We start from the raw sequence: 26,349 nt of genomic DNA, 5'->3' as shown, positions 1-26,349 counted from the left end.
TAACAGACTTCAGTTAGTCCAGAATAAGGCGTCCAGATTAGTGTGAAGATGTTCATACTATACTTTTTTTTTTTTTTAATAGGACAGGGGGAAAGAATGAAAGAAAGAGGGGGAGAGAAAGAAAGAAAACCAAAGGGGAGAAGAGACGGTGAGAAGGGGGGGAAGAGAGGAAAAAAAAAAAAAAACAAACAACAAAAAAAAACTCCTGGGTCACCTGTATGGAGAAAAAAAATAAAAAAACAAACAGAGGAGACAGCAAACAACAAAGAGCAACATAATAATAGAAAAAAAGCACCATCACAATAAACTAGCTAGTCATAGATATCAATAGTTACTAAATAATAGACGATATTGTTCAGCACGCAAGATAGACAGCGCACAGTGTGCTTTGAGGCAGCAGCCGAGAAAGCTTTAGTCCACGTCTGTGAATACCCATGTGTACACCTGTGTGCATACCTGTGTGGATCAGCATGCTTGCATTCCAAAGGTTTCTCCATGTAATGATCTGCTAGGGAGTGTGGGGAGCCACAGCCCTGTCCTTTATGGTATCAAGCGGGTATGGAGGATGGTCATACTATACTAATATTGATCAAATGCATAATAACCTTTCTTGGCTTCCTGTACAGGCTAAAATATTCTATGGCTTACTTGTAGTTCTAAAGAAAGCAATTCTGTTAAACACACCACATTTATTCTGCTCAGCTGCAGTATCCAGATGAAATACATCATCATATTACACAGTTTTCAACAAACTGCAATTTAGTAAATGCTCGAGTTAAAAGTAACGTTTTGTAAAACTGTTACATTTAGAGCAACTTTTAAGTGGAATAACTTGCCTTATAAAATTAGAGAATTATTCAAAACTTCAATGAACACTTAAAAGCCGATTTACAGAGCTTTTAGTTGTTGTAAATATTGTAAGACATGATTTGTTTTTGAAATTTGTCTAATGTGCCTCAATGTTATTGATATTATTATTATTATTATTGATTGCTTATATTTGAACAATTGTGAAACCTCACTGTGGATGTAAGAGTGAAATTATGTGGATATCTTGAATCCACTTTATTGTGTAATATTTTATGTGAGTATTTGACGGAAGACGAGCAACATCTGTTGTGGAAGCTAACGGGGTTCCTTTAGAATAAACAAACATAGGATTTATTATCACTGAATAATTCTGTATAAATCTATACAAATTATAGAAATATGTAATAGGAAACAACAAAATAATCTAAATTATAAAATAGTGTGTGTGTGTGTGTGTGTGTGTGTGTGTGTGTGTGTGTGTGTGCATGATTTTAGTGTTTGAACAGTCATGAATTATCTTTAACAGCAGGTTGGATGTAATGTGTTAGAACTACCAGCAGGTGGGGATAAGAGACCTTTAAGGTGTTTGGTGCCACGCTCCACCTTCAGGTTTAAAACTAGTGTTAATGGAGTTTGAAGGTTGAGTTTGTTCCACGACTGCATTTCACTCACTGCCTCTGTTTGTATCTCTGTCACTGCAGGACCAACATGGAGCCAGAAGTCAGCGCTCTCAGGAGGCCGACAAACCTCACAGAAGAAAGGGAGAGAAAAAACACACCTGTGACGAGTGTGGGAAGGGTTTTACTCTGAAGACTTCACTAAAACAGCATCAGGTCATCCACACTGGAGAGAGACCGTTCAGCTGTGACTTGTGTGGGAAGGGTTTTACTGTGAGGGCTAAACTAAAACAGCATCAGGTCATCCACACTGGAGAGAGACCGTTCAGCTGTGACTTGTGTGGAAAGTCTTTTTCCTCGAAGGGTTCCCTAAAACAACACCAACTCATCCACAGTGGAGTTAAAGCGTACAGCTGTGATCAGTGTGGGAGAGCTTTTACTCAAAGTAGCAGCTTACAGAGTCATCTAGTTACCCACTCTGGAATTAAGGCATACAGCTGTGACGAGTGTGGGAAGGGTTTTACTCTGAAGACTTCACTAAAACAGCATCAGGTCATCCACACTGGAGAGAGACCGTTCAGCTGTGACTTGTGTGGAAAGTCTTTTTCCTCGAAGGGTTCCCTAAAAAAACACCAACTCATCCACAGTGGAGTTAAAGCGTACAGCTGTGATCAGTGTGGCAGAGCTTTTACTCAAAGTAGCCACTTACAGAGTCATCTAGTTACTCACTCTGGAATTAAGCCATACAGCTGTGACGAGTGTGGGAAGGGTTTTACTGAGAAGGATTCACTAAAACAGCATCAGGTCATCCACACTGGAGAGAGACCGTTCAGCTGTGACTTGTGTGGAAAGTCTTTTTCTTGGAAGGGTTCCCTAAAAAAACACCAACTCGTCCACAGTGGATTTAAAGCGTACAGCTGTGATCAGTGTGGCAGAGCTTTTACTCAAAGTAGCCACTTATACAGGCATCTAGTTACCCACTCTGGAATTAAGGCATACAGCTGTGATCAGTGTGGCAGAGCTTTTACTTTAAGTAGCAGCTTACAGAGTCATCTAGTTACCCACTCTGGAATTAAGGCATACAGCTGTGACGAGTGTGGGATGGAGTTTACTCTGAAGGCTTCACTAAAACAGCATCAGGTCATCCACACTGGAGAGAGACCGTTCAGCTGTGACTTGTGTGGAAAGTCTTTTTCCTGGATGCGTTCCCTAAAAAAACACCAACTCATCCACAGTGGAGTTAAAGCGTACAGCTGTGATCAGTGTGGCAGAGCTTTTACTCACAGTAGCCACTTACAGAATCATCTAGTTACCCACTCTGGAATTAAGGCATACAGCTGTGACATCTGTGGAAAAACTTTCAGCCGGAGAGGGAACCGAAATACACACCTACGCATTCACACCAGACATGATGTGTACTGCTGTGAACAGTGTGGCAAATACTTTACAACAGACGCACACTTACAACAACACATGTTTACCCACACTGAGGAGAAACCTTATCAATGTGACCTGTGTGAGAAGACTTTTAAATCTCCACATGACCTGAGACAACACCAACAGATCCACACCAGAAAGAGACTCTACAAGTGCAGCTACTGTGAGGTATGTATTTATATTGTTATCTTGTCATTTTAGCCTGACTGTTTGGAACAACTCTGCTCATTAAACTGTGTTAGCATGTTAGCAATTCTACTGCATGGAAAAGCAGCTCTGAGTGATTATTCAGATTTTCCTTTCAGTTATGATTTTAGTATTACTGTAGTATTATGGTGGTAGTATTGTAGTTATTGCAGCCCAGTAAACTGAGTGTGTTAACTGAAACAGTCAAATGTAGTTGGACGTCTGCAGAGATGCTCTTTATTTCAGGCGACGTTCAGGATACAAATGTTGAAGGACTGACTTACACTGTCTTTGTGTCTTTGTTTAGAAGCAGAGCGACACAGATGGATCCAGTTCTCAACCCTGTCATCACTGTGGTGGTGGGAAAGACTTTCATTGTGACCTCTGTGGAAAAACTTTCAGTCGGCAAAAGACCCTAAAAAGACATCAACGTAGACACACTGGAGACAAACTGAAATACTGCAAAAAATGTGGGAGAAGCTTCACCACATCACATCACTTAAAACAACATGAACTGATTCACAGTGGGGTTAAAAAGCACCTCTGTGATCAGTGTGGGTCATCCTTCACCACTGGAGGTCAGCTTAAATCACACAAACGAGTCCACACAGGAGAGAAACCACACAAGTGCAGACACTGTGACAGAAGCTTCTCACATTCAGGTCATTGTAACATTCATGAACGTGCACACATGGAAGGAAACTACAGCTGTGACCAGTGTGACAAGAGCTTCAGGAATCTCAGTTCATACTCCAAACACAAACGATCCCACGTTACTAATAAACTGTTTCACTGTTACCAATGTGCCCAAACATTCACCTCATTGTCTGCTCTGTGCAAACATCAGCGCGATCACTCAGGGCTGAAATCACTCCCATCACTGGATCACAGTGAATCTGAAGACACAGAAAGATCCTCTGGTTTCTGTGTCAGACTCAAAAAGCTTGAGATCAGGCTCCACAGAGTTCAGATAGAATCATTTAAACTTGTGTTGAACTGAACTGGTTGCTGGGCTGAACTTCTACATAATACAGATCTACATGGGATCTTCTTTTCTTTGTTTTACTGAGTCAGTTTTGTCCTTTTTTCTCTGTCCTGGTTTTGCTCGTCTGTAAATGATTGAAACTCAGTCAAATAGTTCATTGTTCTCCAGCAAAACGTTTTGGAAACTCATGTTTAACCTTTAAAACTCTGACATGTTTTAGCACACAAGGCTTCATCGGGGAGTTCACTCATGATTGGACCATGAGAACAAAGGATTTTAGTTCTTTCAAAGAGAGTCTTGGAGATTGTTGGGTTTAGATTTTATTATTGTCATTTGTATTAGGAAACATTTAACCATATATGCTTAGAGGTGTATAATCAATTGTGTAGTGATAAGTTGTGTAGTGATAAGTTGTGTGATCTTTAACAGGCTACAGAGGCTTGGTGTGTATTCCACACTAGAATGCACACCTACATCCTGGGAGCATGGGAAGAGGTCGCATCTTGTCTTAATTGTTTTATGGTAGGATTAACGTAGCTACGTCTGTTCTAGTCTAAGTGCTTTTCTGTTTAGATGAACTGCTGGACTTCCTTACCGGGGGGGTCTAGTCTACCCTCTTCCTGACCAAGGATGTTATATGACCCTTTTGACACACACACACACACACACACACACACACACACACACAGTATTCTTTGTTCACATGTATACCTATGTAAGATGTTATATGTTAATGACCCTATGCATATTCATGTAACCACAATAAAAGGAGTGCTGTGGGGAAACCTGGCTGAGAGTCTGACAGTGGTCAAGTGGTGGAACGACGCTTGGCTCCAGCCAGGTCTCCCTCATGCATGAGTAACCAGAGAACTTTGGTGCCTTGAGTCTTGCTTTTTGCTGCGTAGCAGATTGTCCTTAACGTTCCAGCGAATAGGTTTATGCTACAAACCTATCATTAATTGGTCCTTCGAGAGCCGGATCCCTGGAGTCGACGTTCACCGAGGGGAAAAGAGACACACCGAAAGACTGACGTCAGCCAGGACTTATAGCGGTCCTGCAACAAAGTCCCGAGGCGTGAGAATTCGTCATCGGGCCAGTGGATTAGCCGTCTGTTTTTTCTCCTCGATGGATGATGATTGACGGGATTCGAGACTGATGCTACACGCAATGAGCAACACCAAGTAAGTTTACAGAGGCCGACTCTATAACCGTGTCGTTGTGCAGTCTCCGCCATTTTGCGAGGCGTTGAGAAGTTCATTACTTAATAAGTGATAATAATAAGTAATTATAATAATAAGTGAGTTTTTCGCTGCTTTGTGGAGCGATAACTGGGTTCCTCGCTGCTTTGTGGAGCGAGAGGTGAGTTCTCCGCCACTTTGTGAGGCGTTGAGAAGTTCCGCGGGGTCCAGAGTGTGCTGGACGATAGGCCTATTTTGTGTTGTTGTTGTTGTCATTATTGTCATTGTTGTTGTTGTTATTATGGGTTCCCAAGCAACCAAGAGTGTGTCAGAGGGTGATGAGAAGTTTATGATGAAATTCGCTCCCGGTAGCGCAAAGTATTTAGGACATTGGCGCAAGAAATATGATTTTGAAGGTAAATTGGTTGTAGGACAATGTCAAATGTTAGTAGATCAGTTGACAGTAAAGGCAGCTTGTGCAAAAGGAAAATTGAAACAGGAGAAGGAGTTACAACTGGCGTCCGCTAAATTGTGGTTGGAGCAGGCGCAGAAAAGACAGGAGGCAGTGAATGCGAAGAGAGCAGCTTTGCAGGCATTAGCTGTCAAACCTGAAGATGAGACGGTGCAGTCTACTTCAGTGGTGCTGACGTTAAAGGACCAACAGCGTAGAGCAGCATTAGAGAGAGAGAGAGGTCAGAGAGGAGGAAGAAAAGCAGGAGCAGGAGAAGAGAGAGAGAGAGGAGGAGGACAGAGTACGGCTGGAGTTTGGGGATGCCGCAGCAGAATATTTAAGTCCTTATAACACTAGATCCAAATCTAAAAGCCATGAGGCGAGTGCAGCTGGTATGCCTGTCTACTCTTTTCATGATACCTTTCCCATGGTGGAGGTTGCAAATCCCCATTTTGGTGTTGAAAATGACCAAAGCCGTGTTATTTGTGTTTACAGGCCATGGACTGAATCTGAATGTGCAGAGGCATGTAAAGATTTAGGAAACCCGTTGACTAATGTTGATGAATTTATCGCCCGACACAAGCAACTCTGCTCCTCGTATCGTTTAAACGGTCAGGAAACAGAAGCCACCTTTAAGAAGTGTCTCACATATAACTGGGCTAGGGTGCGAGGCACCTACACAGGTAGGGATGGTGATACAGTCCTAGCCTATGGCAATGCAAATTTAAGAGGCCAAGTTGATGGGGTTTATGAGCGTCTTAGAAATACTTTTAAAGCTTCTGTAGATTACAACAAAATCGCCCAATGCATGCAGAAAGAAGGAGAAGATGTTCATGAGTTCAGGGCGAGATTAGAGGAAGTTTTCAAAGAACATAGTGGCCTTGAAGAGAGTGCAGAGAAGGCCAGCCCATATCAGCAGCAGTTAAAACATGCTTTGATGAATGGCTTTCATTCACCCATTGCTGATTTCATCAGAAAACAAAATGTTAGTCATAACACTGACGGGTCCGTTGAATGCATGAACTGGGCCCGCCATGCACAGGAAGTCATTAAAAATAAAAAAAAGAAGTCACAAAGCTCTGAGGCCGCTGCTTTTTTAGCAGGTGAAATTTTGTTTCAGGGACAGGCTGGAAGAGGGCAAAATAGAGGCAGGAATAGGAGAAATAGAGACTCATGGCAATTTGGGAGGAACCGTGGGAAAAGAGATGATAGATGCTATGCATGTGGGGAAATGGGCCATCACGCAAGGGAGTGTCCTGATCGCATGCCTGAAGAGTATAAACGCCCTGATCCAAGAAACCCTTATTATAATAAATGACTAGCACCTGTTGACACTGCTAACACACATACATGTACAAATGATCCCTTACTTTGCCAGAATTTACAACAGCCTGTGTTTCAGACTCTAGATTTGACTGAAGTATTGTTAAATCTGTCAGGGAAAGAAGTAAAACCAGTTCGCACGTTAACTGTGCAAGGCAAAACTGTTCAATTTCTGTGTGATTCAGGTGCAGATAAAACTGTTTTAAAAGATCATGTGTCAGGAGTTGACCCTTCAAATGGCACAATTTACGTGAAGTCTGCAAATGGTCAGTTAAATCAGCATAGAATCTCTAAACCAGTCTGGATTAGAGATCCTACCACAGGAGAGGCAGTTCAGAGTTCAGTTGTAATGTGCCCAACTTGTCCGGTGAACCTCTTGGGAAGAGATATGATGATGAAACTTGGAATTTCAATAATTCCAACATCCATTGGGATGATAGCTGCAGGAAAAGGTGAAACTGCTGAGACAATGGTTCATCAGGACAGTGGGGATTTGCATTATTACTGGACACTTGACCTGTCGGCCTCCAGACCTGATCAAATAAACTGTAAACTGTTAGCTGCAGCTGAGGAAATGTTGACAACTAGCCATGACATACAGCCACCAGAAGACTTGCATGTCACACTGAGATTTAAGACCATGCCTGGGCCTGATGAGGCCTACACAGATAAAGTGCTGAAATTAGGGCCACAGAGAATCACCATAAAAGCGATATATACTGATGGTGAAACCATGGCTGGATGTAGTGTGATCCTTTCTGAAGCTGCACAACAACTTTTTACAGGGCAAACACCACACATTTCACTGACAAAGAGTGTCACAGCTGAGTGGACAGACTTAGCATCTTTGGTGAGACAGGGGGAGAGTGTTGGAATGTGGCAGCAACCTGGAGGGGGTTGGGAGACAGACATGCAGCACAGCATCTTTCGTAAAAAGCTGGGATGGGTGACACATACTACACCACAAACACATTTAAAGGGGAGTGAGAATGACACAGCAGAATGATATGTCGTAGATGTCAAAGATCACCCGGAGCTTAAACAGGTCCCAGAGAAGCTCTGGTCTACTGGGAAGACTGATGTGGGGTTAATAACAACAGCGAGTCCAGTAGTAATAAAACCCAAAACATCTTTTAGGCCAAGAGTGAAACAATATCCCTTAAAGCCTGATGCAGTAGAAGGCATTAAACCAGTAATAGAGGATATGATTAAGGCAGGGATACTAGTTGAAGCTCCACAAGCAGCATGTAACACACCCATCTTCCCAGTTAGAAAGGCTGATTCACAGTCGTGGCGCATGATTCAAGATTTAAGAGCTGTAAATCAAGCAGTGGAGAGTATAGCTCCATGCGTCCCCGACCCCCACACCTTGTTAAATCAGCTTAAGCCAGACATGACACACTTCACTGTGGTAGATTTAAGTAATGCTTTCTTTTCCATACCAGTACATGAGAATTCACAAGGCTGGTTTGGTTTCACGTATCAAGGCAAAAAATACACATACACCAGACTGCCGCAAGGTTTTTGTGATAGTCCTACAATTTTCACACAGAATATTACAAATTGTCTGTCTGATTTTGTGATTCCATCACATTCACAGATGTTGGTATATGTCGATGACATTTTAATTGCATCCAATTCAGAGAAGAACTGCAAAGACATATCATTGGCATTGCTGACTCACTTAGCTGAGACAGGTAACAAGGCCTCACTTTCAAAGCTACAGTGGGTAAAGACAGAAGTGAAATTTTTAGGACATCTGCTTAGTGCAGCAGGGAAAAGCATACATCCAGAGAGGAAAACAGCTATTTTGGCAGCACCTAGGCCAGTGACAAAGAAACACATGATGCAATTCCTAGGGTTGCTAAATTTCTGTCGATCGTGGATGCCCCATTACTCTGAAATTGCGCAGCCATTATTAGATATGATGTACAGTAAACCTTTAGCTATGTCAGAAAGTTTAAGTTGGACCCCTGAGGGGGAGCAAGCTTTGTGCACGCTGAAACAGATGCTGACAGGAGCATCGGTTCTAGGGCTTCCAGATTATAACAAGCCTTTTGTTCAAACAGTTGACTGTAAAGGACATTTTATGACATCTATGTTAGCACAAAAATGTGGAGGTGGCATGAAGCCAGTAGCTTATTATTCTAAGAGGCTGGATCCTGTGGCTTGTGCCTTACCTCACTGTGTGCGATCTGTGTGTGCAGCCGCTGAAGCCGTAAAGTGTTCTGGTGAAATTGTTTTGTTTCACCCTTTGACCCTGCTGGTTCCACATGAGGTTGATGTTTTATTGCTGCAGACTAAAATGACATTTTTGTCACCTGCCAGACACTTGTCTTTAATGTCACTGTTGCTCTCCCAGCCACACATAACTATTAAGCGGTGTACTACTTTGAATCCCTCTACATTGTTGCCCACAGAGGAGGAGGGTACACCACATGTGTGTAGTGAGCATGTGGAAACACAGTGTAAACCTAGAAGTGATTTAACGGACATACCACTCACTGAGGGCAAAGTTTGGTTTGTTGACGGTTCCAGTTTTAAAACAGCAGAGGGAAAGACTAAAACAGGCTTTGCTGTTGTGGATGATGTGCAGGTCATCCGTGCTGGGCAGTTATCACATTCCATGTCTGCCCAAGCAGCTGAGATAGTGGCTCTGACAGAAGCCTGCAAAGCAGCTGAAGGGCAGGCAGTGACTATATATACAGACAGTCAGTATGCATATGCTACACTTCATTTCTTTGCCGCTCAGTGGTCAAGACGAGGCATGACAACATCAACAGGTAAACCTGTGGAGCATGCGACATTGTTGCAGGCCCTGTTGAAAGCAGTCTTACTGCCTAGTAAAGTTGCAGTTTGCAAATGTGCAGCACATACACGTGGCACTGACCCCATTGTACTAGGCAACGCCTTTGCAGACAAAATTGCAAAGGAAGCAGCCCTTGGAACACATGGGGTTCATATTCTGGCGGCACAGGAGCAAACTATGCCCATCACACATGATGTGTTAGCAGACATGCAGTCACACTCACCTCCAGCTGAGAAACAGCTGTGGCTCACTAAAGGAGCAAGCCTGCGAGGTGACATTTACTATCTTTGCGACAAACCTATATTGCCTAAAAACTTATATAGGACTGCTGCAATTTTGAGTCATGGACTCTGCCACGTCTCGACAACTCAAATGGTAGCAGCAGTTGAACGGCAGTTTTTCACACTGGGATTCAATGCTTATTCAAAACATTTTTGTAAAGCATGTTTAATATGTTGTAAACATAATGCTCAGGGAAACCTCAGACCAAAACGAGGAAGGTTTCCCAGACCCAGCTACCCATTTGAAGTAATCCATATGGATTTCATTGAGTTGTCTAACTGTAACACCTACAGGTACTGCCTGGTGATTGTGTGCCCGTTCTCAAAGTGGGTAGAAGTTGTCCCCACTAAGAAAGCAGATGCTATTTCAGTGGCTAAAGTAATATGCAAAAATGTGATCCCAGAGCATGGGATCCCCCAGACTATTTACAGTGACAATGGTCCTCATTTTGTAAATGAAGTAATTGAGAAAATGTCACAACATCTGGGGATAACGCTGAAAACGCACTGCTCATATCACCCCCAGAGTGCGGGGCTGGTTGAAAGGACTAATGGCACAGTAAAGCTGAGACTCAGGAAAACAATGGAGGAAACAGGCAGAACATGGGTAGACTGCATTGAGCTAGTGAAAATGTATATGAGAATCACACCAACTGATAATGGCCTAACGCCTTTTGAAATAATATATGGCAGGCCATTTAGAGTTCCAGTGTTCTGTAATGATAATGATAAAGCAGAAGAAGAAAACACACTAGCAGACTGGATGATTAAAATGCTGAAAAGCAAAGAAGTCATGAGTGCAAATAATCTGCCAGATGATTCTGTTTCTGTACAGGAAGAACGTCTGAAGCCAGGGGACTGGGTACTGATAAAGGTCATAAAGAGGAAGTGCTGGTCAAAGCCACGGTGGGACGGACCATACCAGGCTCTGCTGACAACACCAACAGCTGTGAAAATTGCAGAACGACCCACCTGGATACACCAAAGCCACTGCAAGAAGGTGACACACATCCAGGCCAGCTCGGAGTAAGTGGCAGGAAGACCGGGTACAAAGGGGGGGGAAAGCCTCCAGGGCCCCTCGTCTCAATCCGGTGAAGAAACCAACTGAGCCACAGGTACTCATCAGAATGGCTGGTAAAGTGTTGTCTACCCTGCTGGGTGTAATGGCTTTGATGTCATCATGGTCAGCTGTGGAGACCCTGTATGTCCAAGGAAACCACACCCAATACCCTCATGGCTATTCTACAAACTTTTGGTGGCAGTTTATGAATACAACTGCCCACTTGAACAATAGGACAGACTGCTATGTGTGTGCTCATATGCCGTTATCCGCATATACATCTGGACTGTGGCCGTACAGCATATCAAAGGACAGGAGTTGGTGTCTGTTGGGCTTAGCAACTCATCCTGGCAACAGAGTCCTCTGGTCCCAGGCCAATTACAGTACACCTCTGAACATCACCTGGAGTAAGTCGCCACTTCTAAACATGAATTGTTCTGAGCAAACTGACTTATTGGCCTGGCCTCAAGTGTCAGACCCACTGCCAGACATAATATTGCTGAACAAGCTGAATACAGCCCAATTGCCGTTGTGTGTGATGAACAATGGATCATTGTCAGTGGGGGAGTTGCCGCTTCACTTATGTGGATACATATACACCTACTGCCCTCCAGAGGATGAGAGCAGGTGTATGAAATGCTTGACCGATGCAAAGTGCGCTGAGAACTTGACATTAAGGAGGACTGAATGCAAGTCCAACCGGGTTTACAGGATACTAGTAAAGGCAAAGAGTCAGAAGTGGACAGGATGTTCAAGGACGGTGCCGAGCAGCAAAGGAACAAGAGTTTTGGCTGATTGGTATTTCCTGTGTGGACATAAAGCCTATCTATCACTCCCTGAGGGATGGGGAGGATTGTGTGCCGTGGTGAAATTATCCGATCATGTCTTCTTCATGGATAGAGTTGAACATCACCCTAGCAACCGACAGAAGCGTGAGGTGAATTTAGCCTCACCTAACTCTTTTGGAGTGACAGTAGACACTGGAGTGCCACGAGAATTCCGCATTTGGAGTGGAGGAGCTAAATTCTTCCAAAGTTTGATCCCAAACATTGGAGTTGCAGAGGTGCGGGATCATGTGGAGATCAACCGATATGCCTTACTGCGACACATTAATCTCACTAAGACTCTGGGAACAGCCTTAGCGGAGGAGCAACAGGCCATCAGAACGATGGTACTGCAGAACAGGCTGACCCTAGACTTGATAACAGCATCACAAGGAGGTGTGTGTAAACTGATTGGAGAGACGTGTTGTACGTTTATTCCGGATGGATATACGACTGGAGGAGACATCTATGAGGCACTGCAAAACTTGACTGCTCTGCAGAAATATGTGGCAGACCACACATCAGGAGACGCGTCACAAGGCTGGATAGCCTGGTTGACATCTGGACCATGGTGGAATATGTTCTTAAAGTTTTTGACTCCCATTCTTACATTATTGGCATTGCTTTGCTTGTTTACAGGTTGCATTTTGCCATGTGTAAGATCGATGGTGAATAAAATGATTGCTAACACCTTTACCAATTACATACTGTTGCAGCAGAGTGACATGGATACTAAGGCTGATATGTGTGTATGAAATGAAGCCTGCACTGAAAATGTTGACAAGTGGTGTAGAGCTGAAGATATATATGCGCCGTATAGCCTTAAAAAATGACAATACAGGGTGGTGATGTTGGGTTTAGATTTTATTATTGTCATTTGTATTAGGAAACATTTAACCATATATGCTTAGAGGTGTATAATCAATTGTGTAGTGATAAGTTGTGTAGTGATAAGTTGTGTGATCTTTAACAGGCTACAGAGGCTTGGTGTGTATTCCACACTAGAATGCACACCTACATCCTGGGAGCATGGGAAGAGGTCGCATCTTGTCTTAATTGTTTTATGGTAGGATTAACGTAGCTACGTCTGTTCTAGTCTAAGTGCTTTTCTGTTTAGATGAACTGCTGGACTTCCTTACCGGGGGGGTCTAGTCTACCCTCTTCCTGACCAAGGATGTTATATGACCCTTTTGACACACACACACACACACACACACACACACACACACACACAGTATTCTTTGTTCACATGTATACCTATGTAAGATGTTATATGTTAATGACCCTATGCATATTCATGTAACCACAATAAAAGGAGTGCTGTGGGGAAACCTGGCTGAGAGTCTGACAGTGGTCAAGTGGTGGAACGACGCTTGGCTCCAGCCAGGTCTCCCTCATGCATGAGTAACCAGAGAACTTTGGTGCCTTGAGTCTTGCTTTTTGCTGCGTAGCAGATTGTCCTTAACGTTCCAGCGAATAGGTTTATGCTACAAACCTATCAGAGATGTTTGATGTTTCTGTTTTTCTGAAACCAGCTGAAAGAAAAACTATTTTTCTTGCTTTATGTAGTGTGGAAGTTTTTAATGTTTCTTCATCTGTGATGTTCTTGAATGTGTTCACGTGAAGATGGTACAAATAAACTGTCCTTTCAGCTTTAGCTCCTAATTTATTCATTATTTATGGATGTAGCACAGCAGCCGTCTCTTGATTAACACATGGAGGGCTCGGGATCTGATGGTGTCGTCTCCCTAATTTGCCCACTCAGTAAATCTCACTCATGGCCAAGAAATTGAAATAAACCTTGTTTCCCTGCTGGATAGTGATCCACTGTAACTCTGCTCCTCCTTCCTGTTTAGGATTTCTGTGGCTGAAGTAAAATTCCCTCCATCCATCACTTATCCCAGCTAACCCAAAGTGAAATAAAGTTTTGCTCGTCTTAAAAAAGCATTACAATAATGAGCATTACCAATGCAAACTGAATGATACAGAAGATGTAAGAAGAGACTTTGATCAGTTAATAAAGCTCATGATCTGGATTCATTGTGGCTGCTACACAGATACTTCTGGGTCACTTCTCTCAGTTAGGAACCTTCCTCACCAAACTGACTGTTGGACCACACCCCTGGTTTCATGAGAAATTGTTTCAGCCATGATTTCTCTTCCTGTATTTCAGAGTAAAGACTGAAGTGACAAATGGAAGCATGTTTAAAAAACACAATGTGAGAGAGACGTTGAGGTCCTTAGAAGTTACCCTGGGTTTTTCTGTCCCCCTGCTAGATGTTACACACCTTTTTATTGGACTGATTTCTACTGCTGGACTACTCCTGCGGAGAGTAACAATACTCTTACTAATTAGCTCCCTTTCACACCTTTGGGGATATTTATTTTTGTGTTTGCAACGCTGTGAGCCAGAACAGCGAGAGAAAAATCTGCAACAGCGACGAGCCGAATGCTTACGTGAATCGCAGCAGCTGCACATGTGCTACGCTGAATTAGAGGATATCTTTGCTCTGGATTTCTATTTCTACTTTTTCATTTCTATATGATTCTTCTTGCATCTAAACAAAGATGATTCAATTTGCTAAATGTTGATGGCTCTTCGTGCTCAGGTGTAAATGAGACGTAATATTTGCTCTTGGTTTGGTTCTCCTGTACAGAACCTTGCAGTACAACAGAAACCTAAAAACATTATTTGTAGTTGTTATTCTTAGTTGTTCTGCTGCCTAAATACCACAGGGTCTGATTATGAAGTTATTGAGCTGCACATACTTTACGACCTGCTTAAGTTCGAGGTCACAGCGTCTGTAGAGCAGCTGGAACATAATGAAGTCTACAAGGTTAAAGTTTTCTCTTCAGTTATTGTTCTTTCTGCTGCTTGGTTTGATGGATCTGAGAGCTTTTGTTTTTATTATTGTTATTATAATTATCATGAATATTTTACTCTCTAGAAGCTTTAAAATAGTGTTTGTGTTTGAAAAAATTGATTTAAGAATTGAACAGAAACATCTGTCCTTCTGAAAATCGCCCAAAGGCACGGAGACAAAGTCAAAGGATGCAACCTGTAACTTTCTCTTCCTTCATGTCAGGACCATCATCCATGATTTATATAAAATGCATATAGCAACAGTAGCACTTTAGTTTGGACTTTATGATTTCTGTAACTGGAAAATATTATTTTGTTTAAAGACAGAAGTGACCGCATAGTTGCAACATCAAAGGGAAATATTAATTAATTAGCATCAAGTATATTTGTTGCTTAAGCGTTTGCACTATAACTTAAGTAGGATTATAACTTTTAAGGCAGGAAAGATTTCAGATATTTAGTTCACTGTTTCAGTTATTTTATATGAAATTAAAACATTTACGTTGGTCAAATATGATGCTCTAAATCAAATAAAAGTTTGAAAATAAATGATGTATTTTTAAATGCTGCAACAAATGTTCACAAAAAGTAACTATAATTAAAACCAGTTAAACAAAATCAAATGTTTGAATCATGCTTAACCAAATGCCAGGCTGGAGAGCTGAACCTAAAGTATACGTAGAAAGATTTCAACATCTGAGCAGTTTTTAATGTTTTTATCACATATAAATGTCACAGCAGTGGGTCCTGGCCCAATGCTTTGTGTTTTTGGTTTTCTTTGACTCTTGTTTTTCTTGGTTTTTGTTCTTCTTATTTATCAGGCTCTCAGTAATCTTAGTTCTCCCTCCCTCAGTGTTCATTTCAGCCTGTGTTTAGTTTCTGTTCCCGTGTCCCACGTTTCATCGTTTCATGTCGAGTCAGCCCTGTCTCTCTGTTTCCTGTGTCTCCCCAGTCAGCCCCGCCTCCCTCGGGCACTCATGTGTGATACAGAGTAATAAACCTGATTACATTTGCTACACTCTCTTTATTACCTGTTACTTTAAAATTCATACACTAATTATGTCTGCCCATCTCTCTAATGTGAAGGTCAAAGGTCAACATCCCAGTGACATAAGAATAATCCCAAAGGGGCAAAGGCAGCGGTTAATTTAGCACATTTAGCATTAAGGGTACAGCAAGGATATACTTTTACTTATTGTGGCAGGGGTGTGGTCTCTGGCCTGCTGCAGTGGAGGCTGGTGGCGGGACGTTGGACGGCACAGGTGATGGAGCTCATGACTCTCCCCTTTATAGTGACGGAGGAGACTGGCGTGGGGGAAGCGTGTAGTGGAGGAAGCCGAGGAGAGAGCTGGTTTCTGGCTACAAAGATGGCGTCAAACCAGAAAAGATTGCTCGTGGTCAAATAATGTGTCAATCACCTGTGAATCAAACTGTGTGTGGCTCAGTTCATGTCACAGTGTTGTTTAGTATATCTTCACTTGTCTCACTCTCCTTCTGTTCTGTCCATCAGGACGATCCTCAGCGCTTACACAGATCCTCCATCGATGTTTTGGATCCAATCAGTGATCAGTTCTACGAGGAGGCCTGGATGTTCACCAGCGCTCGCTACACCTCCATCTACCAGAAGGTGAGTGTACTCCTTTGTGCTCAGATTAACATTTTACTTCTTAAAATACATTTTCATATATGAGCTTTCTATTATTTCATGGGCCATTTAATCAATATTAAAATTACAAGCATATCAACAAAGGTGAAGCTGGTTTTTTCCACTTGCTGTCACACAGTCATGGAGGAATACAATAAATACATAATCAGTCATAGATCCTGAACAATGACATTAAAAGAAAGTCTGTGGCTCTAAAAACTAAACAGTATAAAGACATGCTCCAATCTGCTGTTTCTCTCCTACTCCTCTAGGTTTTCCACTGTCGGCCATCCAGCGATGCTGGAGGGCTACCTGGCCAATGCTGGCCTACACAAAGAGGTCCCGGCTCGGAGGAGCCGAAGAAGATCCTTGCCTTCCTCGTCAGTTTCCTCTTCAGTTCCTATCCCAACAAAACCTTCTTGCACCTATTAGCTCCAAAGAGGCTATGGTGCCCGTGGAGGTCTGGACCTGAGGCCTGTGCTCATCACGTGGATAGAAAACACTCTGACACCATTCTGGAGGTCTGATGGGACTCTGACCAAAACACAGATGAAATAAAACTTGTGGCTGGAGCTTTTAAAATGACTTTTTCACCTCATAGATTAATGCTCATGATTGCATGTTAGCCAGACAGCATCTCCCCAAGGTGAAACTCTCAGGAGACATTTACTCTTAAACTGTAATCTGGTTGAGACTACTTGAGGAGATCTTAGTAGCGAGTATGTGGATTTAGTCTCTTCACCAACAGCAGACAGACCCATGCCAAGAAAGCAGACATGTTCTCAAAGAAAGCCGAGAGCAGAGATTGGAAAAAGCTAAAAAGAAAAAGCTGCAGCTTCAGACGACTATCTGCCTGTAAGGCTGAAAAAGTCCAGTTACGCTCTATTTTGGAAAAGCTCCCAGTTTTGGTAACCTGGACTTTTATTTCCCCTCTTCTGCTACAGATGTTGACTGTGACCTCAGAGGCCAACTGGACCACACAGCTGCAGCAGGAGTGAGGGAGAGGAGTCTTCATCCAGCTTCAAAGAAAACATCCAGGTAAAGTGACGTGGATCAGCGGATAAAGCCGTCTCCACTTTCAAAGGAGATCCTCTGAGAGAGAGACTCTCTGAGCCATTTTAGCCTCAAATTATAGGACTTTATAGTACAGCAACACTTTTAAAGGACAAAATTAACATAAACTTTGACTGTAATACAAACAAAGTATTGCATGTGTTTTTAAAAGTGTTCCTCCGATGGGCAGGATATCACTATTAGACTGTCCCACCAGCCAACTTCAACAAGAGAGCACAGCAGCATTCAGTGATCAGCACAGATGTTCCTCTAACACTCAGCATCTGATCCCTGTTGGTCTGTGTGCTTCTGCTTTTGCTCAGTTAGAAACCCTGCACCAACCCGACCCAAAACTGTGTCTTCTTGTTGGCCTCAACGTTGAAGTGTCAAACGTCCAACATCTGGAAAGGAAACCACGCCAGTGTACTGTGATGTTTCACCAACATGTGGCAGACGCTGGTCCTGCCTTTCATGCTGACATCAGCAGAGAGCCCCGCCTACCTCAAAGCCTCCCCTGTCATGTATTGATCAGGATGATTATGAAGATGAGCGAGTGCAAATAAGACTGTAAAAGTCCACGAGCAGAATGTTTGGATGCTTTCTAATGATTCATGAATATCATGAGAGTGTTTGTGTGTTTTGTCTTTTCTTTGCTGACGTTTGTTACTAACAAAGACAATTTACGCTCTGTGTGTGTTTTCATCCTTACCAGCCGCACTCTAACTGCAATGAAGGAAACAAACTGTAGAAATGGTCGACTCAGTGACTTCATAAAATATTGAAGTGGTTCAGGTAGAGCCAGTTTTTAAATGACCATGAACACTGAGCGTATTGTATCTGCACAGCATGTTTTTCTATTAGACAGATTTGTAACAGAGGCCTTGCTCTCAGTAAGTTTGAAATCCTTTTCTGATTTCTTTTGTAATCTCTGATCTTTGTGTATCCTGCTCAGTTTGCATGCTGCCTGTAGGAGTTTCTGTCTTTGTATTTGAAGAGAATTCATTGAATATACTCAGCTGCTTCCCTTTGGTGCCTCACACATCACTGACGTTTTTCAGTGTCCAGTTATTTGTTTTTAATAGCTGTTTGAATTCTCTGTATGTTTGACCCTGTAGACTGTTTAATGGACTGCTCGTCTTCCTGTTTGTAACCACTGCCTGTTTAGGACTAAAGATTTGGATTTTTGACTTTAACACAGCCTCTGCGTGTCGTCCCTTTGTGTCCTCGTCCTCTGTGAATGTGTCACAGATGTTTTCATGATAATAACACAGCTTTCCCACAGTGGCTTGCAGCAGCATTTATTCACAGCACATTTGAGAAAGGTTCAGATTAACTCGATGAGTTTATATTCAGAATGATTCTGACAGTGGGCCACTGTGAATTGTGATCTTTCATCAGGTCAATGTTTAAGTTCAGTATTTCAAAGCAGGAGCTATGAACAGTCATCATGTTGGCATGTGAGAGCTGGTGAACCATGGGGAACATAAATAACAACCAGGCCATCAGCAGTTCTACCCCCAGCTCTAACACCTACATAATACACTATACATATAGTTATTGTTAAGGTTCAAATATTGAGGAAGGAGAGTACAAACAACCAGGTCCAGAAGAGCTTGGTCAAACAATTGATTTTAATGAACACAGGCGTGGGGGGACCAGCGCCGTACGCAGACAGCGCTGATCTCCGACTAATCAAAGCATAAACAGATATTTTATACCATCGGGGTTTGAATTTAATGACGCCCCTTCAACGTCACACAGATACATACATACATACGTCAAATCAAAACCACAATGACTTTTAACACAGTTTGAAAAGAACATTATCTCTATCTTCATGGCAGATGTTTCCTGTCAACCTTTTGACTGCCGCTTCTCCAAAACCACAGACCATGCTCTGCAGTAAGATACCACTTCTGCACGCCCGCAGTTGCAAGCAAACATGATTAACCTCTCACCTATAACTGAATGTATCTACTATGTCTGTGTGTGTGTGTCACGACCTCACTTGGCACTCTGTGTCACCTCTCACCTACTAACGCTCGCAGTCAAACAGAGGCCACTCTCAAATGTGTCAGCAGTTTACTAAAACTATATATGTAGTATATTGAATAAATGTTTTAATCAAGAACCTCTACTAGAAGCTTAATAAAAGAATATAAAAGTATAAAAGATAATAATGAACAACCTGGTTATTCAAATAGCATCATCCAAACAGCTCCTCAGAATAAGCTGCACTTACACTCTGCTTTTAGTTTCACTTTTGCAAAAGCACGCTCTGCAAACCTGCAGTTTCCTGTCAAGACTTTGCACAGAGTGTCCTCAGAATCAACAGAATCAGCCCATACACACTTAAGATTATAACAAGCATTCAAAAGCATTTAAGATCATAGATTCAACTCAACAGTTTAAAGTGGTTATAACTGCACCTGTAGTAAAGGCTAATTGGGTACCAAAATGTTTAAACATCTGAATGCAATATCAATGCTGTAGATTATATTATTAATGCAATGGTAATGATGATGATTATTAACAGTAGCAACAAAATAATTTCCCTGATCTCCACATTATACAGGTTATAGTATGTTATATATAAATGTAGCTGAAGCAGTTTCATTTGTAGCTTCACGCTGCACTTCACATGTTTGTCCACCAGATGGCAGCACAGAGGCCTGTGTTGGAAAGCTTTGAGTAATGAAGCGTTTTCAATCCAAGCTTCAGAAAGCTTCATGTGGTCATCAAGGAAGCAACCAGGAAATATCTGCTGTGTGTGTGTAAAAACAGCAACACAAGAATCCAGGATGAAGACAAGAAACTCAAAGCTCACAAAACAGGTGGAGCTAATTTTGTGACGTGTTTCTGTAAAAACACCACAGAAGTGAATCATCAAAGTTTCCATGTGAGCTGATGATGCTGCTGCAGAGTTTCTGTGAACCTCCTGTGACCCCGCCTCCTCATACAGAGACATCTGATTGCTCTTCAAACTGCATCACGTGGACACATGTGATTGTGTGTTGTAGTATTGATCCCAATGCTGGTATCAGTCCTGGATCAATAACACTGGATGGATGCGTTCAGCATGGAGCCCTGAGCTGTGTTACAGACAAACATGGAAACTGACAGGTCTGTGTCATTCACAGTCTGTAACACTTCTAAACAACAGAGGCTGACCCAAGTGCCTCAGAGCCAGGCACGCTCACATCACAGCTCTCTAAATAAGCCAGTTTCAAAATAAGAGCTGAAAGCTGTGTTTGCTTGTGTTAGCTTATTATTGTGGAGACTAACATTCAGTGATCATGTGTTCAGACTCATAATGATTACTCTCAGAAATCCTGATCTTTGTATTTACTGTGTGTTGGATCAATAACTGAGATTCATGGTATCACACAGCTGTGCTGCTGCTGATGTCAGCACATCTGGAACAATACGAGGTATCTGCTACCAGACTGAGCAGGACGTGAGACCTGTGGACTGTTTAAAGCTGTCCCTCCACAGCTCACTCAGACCTGATCCACACCTCAGTGATATTCTCTGACTTCCTCAGTAGAGACAGAAACCATTCAGATCTGGGACCATCAGCTGACTGATGATGTCACACAGACTGTGTTTTTCAGGAACAGTGATTCTGATGTGAGCCTGCTAGCTGACAGCAGACCTGATGAAAGCACATGTTCACATCTGTGAGGACAGACTGGACTCTTTGACTGCACCTTGGTTCTCCTCAGAGGTCTGTACAGGAGCATGTCCACCCCCACTGAAGATCTCAGTCACTGTGAAACATAGAAAGCTGCTTGTGTGGCCTCTGCCTCACATGTAGATACAGCTACAGGTTTCTCTGTCAGTCAGACTGAAACAGTGTCCTGATGCTGCATCATTCAGCTCTGTGCCCCAGTCAGCATCACTGGGAGCTACCAGTGTTTCTGCCCTTTTCCTGTAACACTACACTCAGCACAGGCTCAGCTGGTATCCAGTGTTGGACTTTGGCTTCAGCTGCTGTGATAGATCCTCTAACATAGATCAGCTCTGCTACATGTTGTTAGATAAGTGCAGCTGCTGTCATGTCTTGATGTTTCTCTGGCTCAGCAGCTTCTCCATCAGAGGTTCACATGGAGCTGATCCAGTATCTCCAGTAACTGTGTTCTGTGCCTCACTGGTTCATCCTTCTGTCTGTGTGACGTCAGTCAGATGTTGAAGTTAAACTCTGTAATCTTCACTGTGTCACAGAGTTCAGTGAGTCCCGTTATTCACAGTATCAATCAGATCATCAGAGAACAGCTGATCAGCAATCAGTGGTGCCAACAGCGCCTCCTGTGGTGAGAGGATGCAATAATGCAATGTAGCATTTTTCCACTCAACACTTGCAGTCATGGAAACTGTCTGTTGGATCTGTGTGACGTTGCTTTCTTGGTTAGAGTTCCTCACAAATGTCCAGATGATTCTTCTAATGAGGCGTCGACCATGTTTGCAGCTCTTTGGAAGAAAACGTCGCCCTTTGCCATCCTTACTTTTCTTTGACTTCTTCAAATGCAGCTGAACTCCAGCTGGTATTTTCTTGGACTTTGCAGCTGTTTCTGGTCATCAGTTCATTCCTGCAAACCTCTGAAGCTGAACAACAATGATGCTGCATTGCTGGCTGATCCCAAAAGGTTGATTCTGTTCATCTGGACGTTTTCAGAAACGTTTGCTCACTGATCAGGTGACTTCTTCAGTCTCAGCTGACTGCAGCTTTACAAGCTTACAAACAGCACATTTGCACAATGACTGAAAGCAGCAGCACCTGATATATATGATACTAATATAATACATATACATATATAATCCATACTAATGATGAAGGAACTGAGCTCACAGTCCATTGTTCATTCAGTGAACTACTCAGTTTATTTTGGGCCTCAGAAATGCTCACTCTGTTTGTACATCACTGTCAGCAATAGACTCATTCTGCTGTGTGGACAGGAACACATGTGACATCACTTCCTGTTTTTTTGTGACTGAAGAGGAAGAAGTTTACAAGGAATCATTGAGAAGAGTTTCAAACATCAACTGATTGAATCCATGAATCTGAAAACGTGTTTGTGAGTGAAAGAGACAGACATGTACAGACTGAACTATCTGTTCAACAGTCAGAGTGTTTCTGTAACAGGAGACACTCTTTACACTCCACTCAGCACAGGGACACTGAGGAACCACGAGACCAGAGTCTAAACCCAGGATAAAGAGTTTGAGTGAATGTGGTGTTGAAGGTGTGGAGGTGGATCAGAGTGTCAGAGGAGACTCTGTAGAAGGACAGAGTGCCAGCAGGACAGTCCACATACACTGCTGCTCTGTTAGAGACAGAGGAGGAGGAGGAGGAGGAGGAGATGGATGTTAGTCTGTTATTGTGCCTGACAGACTGAGGACCATCATCAGAGCAGCTCAGACTCCAGGACTGATCATTGTTTCCAAACACACAGTCATCACTGCCTCCTTTCCTTCTGATGCTTCTGTAACTCACTGATATATAAACGCTTCCTCTCCACTCGACCTCCCAGTAACAGCGACCAGTCAGACCATTTCTACACAGCAGGTGAGGATAAAAACCATCAAATCTGTCTGGATGATCAGGATATGACTGAACCTCCTCCACACAATGTGCCTCAATGTTATTGATATTATTATTATCATTATTATATAATAACAAAACCTTTATAATAAAACCACTAAAAACCTTTATTCTAGCGCAACTTGTAAGCGAACTTGACTTTCAAAATAAAAGCACAAAGCACCAAAACGTTGACTACAAAAAACAAACAGTAATGTACAGCTTAAACAATTTAAAATCATGACATGGATCTTGACAAGATAAAGAAATAATCGAAATTATATACAATGTCATCATGCCAACAGTTACAACATCGATGGAGGATCTTTGTAAGCGCTGAGGATCGTCCTGATGGACAGAACAGAAGGAGAGTGAGACAAGTGAAGATATACTAAACAACACTGTGACATGATCTGAGCCACACACAGTTTGATTCACAGGTGATTGACACATTATTTGACCACAAGTGTCTGTGAAGGTTCTCAGTCATCCAGGTCATCGTAGTCAAAGGAGCCTCTTTGCTGACTTTAAAGTTAGCAAAGAAGCACAGAAAAGAAGATCAGACACCAGCGAGGGAGGATAAGAAGGACAGACGCAACAACATGCAGCGTGTTGTGCGCTCTGCTGAGAAGGTGATTGGCTGCAGACTCCCATCTCTGCAGGACCTGTACACCTCCAGGACACTGCGGCGTGCAGCCCGGATCTCAGCTGACCCTTCTCACCCTGGACACAGTCTGTTTGACCTGCTCCCCTCAGGCAGGAGGCTCCGGTCCATTCGCACCAGAACCTCTCGCCACAAGAACAGTTTCTTCCCCTCTGCTGTTGGACACATGAACAATAACCACATGATTGTCCCCGCCACTAACACATGACCCTACGCTGTGTCACTGCATCATTTCATGTTTGGCACTGATCACCACCTGCACTCATGTATATATCTTTCTACGTAGCACTCATAATTCTTATTCTCATGTATATCTCATGCACATATCTTTCTTTCTACATAGCACTTTAATTCTTATTGTCTGCACTGAAGCACCGCAGCAATTTCCTAATGTTGTAAACCTCAACATCTGGCAATAAACCCATTCTGATTCTGATTCTGACATTGTCATCCCCTATGTAGCCGGAGTATCAGAAAAACTCAGGAGAGTTTTCTCCAAGCATGACATCCCGGTGCATTTCAGACCCAGCAACACGCTCAGACAGAAACTGGTTCACCCGAAAGATAAAACGCCAAAACACAGACTTAACAACGTGGTGTATGCAGTACAGTGCAGCGAAGAATGCCCAGACCTCTACATTGGAGAGACCAAACAGCCACTTCACAAGCGCATGGCACAACACAGAAGAGCCACCTCCACAGGACAAGACTCAGCAGTCCATCTGCATCTTAAGGATAAAGGACACTCTTTCGAGGATGCCAATGTTCACATTTTGGGCAGAGAGGACAGATGGTTTGAAAGAGGAGTGAAAGAAGCCATCTATGTCCACTGTGAGCGACCATCTTTGAACAGAGGCGGGGTTTACGACACCAACTCTCTGCCATCTATAATCCAGTTTTGAGATCCCTTCCCAGACGCCTTAACGTCCACTCACATCCTGGGCCATCTGATCTCAGGAATTCGCATGATAAGGTGGGGCCAGGTTTCACAATGAACACACCCGAAACTCTGGCTGATTGGGACCCACACCCAGTTTCACACCTTGGCTCAGGCGATTAGAGGATCATCAGGGGGTCCTTTTGTCCCTCTGGGGGGGGGGGGGCACTCCCACTAGGTTTATATCTGGGACTCTCCACCATTTGACCTTAGAACTGAAGAAGCTTCTCGGATGAGAGGTGAAACGTCTTCAAGTAACTTAAAGAAGTCCAGACGCTTTTCTTTGCAAGCTCCTTTGACATTTGACCACGAGCAATCTTTTCTGGTTTGACGCCGTCTTTGTAGCCAGAAACCAGCTCTCTCCTCGGCTTCCTCCACTACACGCTTCCCCCACGCCAGTCTCCTCCGTCACTATAAAGGGGAGAGTCATGAGCTCCATCACCCTCACCTGTGCCGTCCAACGTCCCGCCACCAGCCTCCACTGCAGCAGGCCAGAGACCACACCCCTGCCACAATAAGTAAAAGTATATCCTTGCTGTACCCTTAATGCTAAATGTGCTAAATTAACCGCTGCCTTTGCCCCTTTGGGATTATTCTTATGTCACTGGGATGTTGACCTTTGACCTTCACATTAGAGAGATGGGCAGACATAATTAGTGTATGAATTTTAAAGTAACAGGTAATAAAGAGAGTGTAGCAAATGTAGTCAGGTTTATTACTCTGTATCACACATGAGTGCCCGAGGGAGGCGGGGCTGACTGGGGAGACACAGGAAACAGAGAGACAGGGCTGACTCGACATGAAACGATGAAACGTGGGACACGGGAACAGAAACTAAACACAGGCTGAAATGAACACTGAGGGAGGGAGAACTAAGATTACTGAGAGCCTGATAAATAAGAAGAACAAAAACCAAGAAAAACAAGAGTCAAAGAAAACCAAAAACACAAAGCATTGGGCCAGGACCCACTGCTGTGACATTTATATGTGATAAAAACATTAAAAACTGCTCAGATGTTGAAATCTTTCTACGTATACTTTAGGTTCAGCTCTCCAGCCTGGCATTTGGTTAAGCATGATTCAAACATTTGATTTTGTTTAACTGGTTTTAATTATAGTTACTTTTTGTGAACATTTGTTGCAGCATTTAAAAATACATCATTTATTTTCAAACTTTTGTTTGATTTAGAGCATCATATTTGACCAACGTAAATGTTTTAATTTCATATAAAATAACTGAAACAGTGAACTAAATATCTGAAATCTTTCCTTCCTTAAAAGTTATAATCCTACTTAAGTTATAGTGCAAACGCTTAAGCAACAAATATACTTGATGCTAATTAATTAATATTTCCCTTTGATGTTGCAACTATGCGGTCACTTCTGTCTTTAAACAAAATAATATTTTCCAGTTACAGAAATCATAAAGTCCAAACTAAAGTGCTACTGTTGCTATATGCATTTTATATATGGATGATGGTCCTGACATGAAGGAAGAGAAAGTTACAGGTTGCATCCTTTGACTTTGTCTCCGTGCCTTTGGGCGATTTTCAGAAGGACAGATGTTTCTGTTCAATTCTTAAATCAATTTTTTCAAACACAAACACTATTTTAAAGCTTCTAGAGAGTAAAATATTCATGATAA

At 42.7% G+C, this 26,349-nt stretch overlaps 4 protein-coding genes across 4 annotated transcripts in view; 3 read left to right on the top strand and 1 right to left on the bottom strand.

The window, feature by feature from the left end:
• The window catches only part of LOC146577094 (protein NLRC3-like), a 222,326-nt gene that overhangs the window by 62,897 nt on the left and 133,080 nt on the right, over nucleotides 1–26,349 (bottom strand). The gene's annotated exons all lie outside the window — the stretch shown is intronic.
• LOC146577099 (uncharacterized) lies at nucleotides 1,803–11,172 on the top strand (the record flags this gene model as incomplete). Its single annotated transcript, XM_085269696.1, has 3 exons — nucleotides 1,803–3,016; nucleotides 6,160–6,347; nucleotides 10,913–11,172. Coding segments are annotated over 3 exons (1,662 nt in total), but the record flags the coding sequence as incomplete, so codon positions are not given.
• On the top strand, nucleotides 10,953–13,373 carry LOC146577098 (uncharacterized). The gene has a single exon (XM_085269400.1). It carries the CDS (start codon nucleotides 11,205–11,207, stop codon nucleotides 12,714–12,716), a length of 1,512 nt encoding a protein of 503 aa, XP_085125526.1. The 5' UTR covers nucleotides 10,953–11,204; the 3' UTR covers nucleotides 12,717–13,373.
• On the top strand, nucleotides 16,214–17,630 carry LOC146577097 (phospholipase D1-like). The gene is made up of 2 exons (XM_085269399.1): nucleotides 16,214–16,451; nucleotides 16,742–17,630. The coding sequence occupies exons 1-2, from the start codon at nucleotides 16,230–16,232 to the stop codon at nucleotides 16,994–16,996; spliced, it is 477 nt and encodes a 158-aa protein (XP_085125525.1). The 5' UTR covers nucleotides 16,214–16,229; the 3' UTR covers nucleotides 16,997–17,630.

This window comes from Mchenga conophoros, linkage group LG3 (genome assembly GCF_057382185.1).
Source record: "Mchenga conophoros isolate Kocher_MC1m ecotype Shallow Benthic linkage group LG3, M_conophoros_male_GT1.1, whole genome shotgun sequence".
Taxonomy (NCBI): Eukaryota; Metazoa; Chordata; class Actinopteri; order Cichliformes; family Cichlidae; genus Mchenga; species Mchenga conophoros.
Note: the sequence above shows the minus strand (reverse complement) of the source record. Positions and strands in the feature narration are given on the sequence as shown.

Coding starts and splice junctions, on each gene's coding strand:
- LOC146577098 (XM_085269400.1), top strand. CDS start 11,205: ATGGCTGGTAAAGTGTTGTCTACCCTGCTGGGTGTAATGGCTTTGATG.
- LOC146577097 (XM_085269399.1), top strand. CDS start 16,230: ATGTGTCAATCACCTGTGAATCAAACTGTGTGTGGCTCAGTTCATGTC. Junction 16,452..16,741: donor ACACCTCCATCTACCAGAAG/GTGAGTGTACTC, acceptor CTACTCCTCTAG/GTTTTCCACTGTCGGCCATC.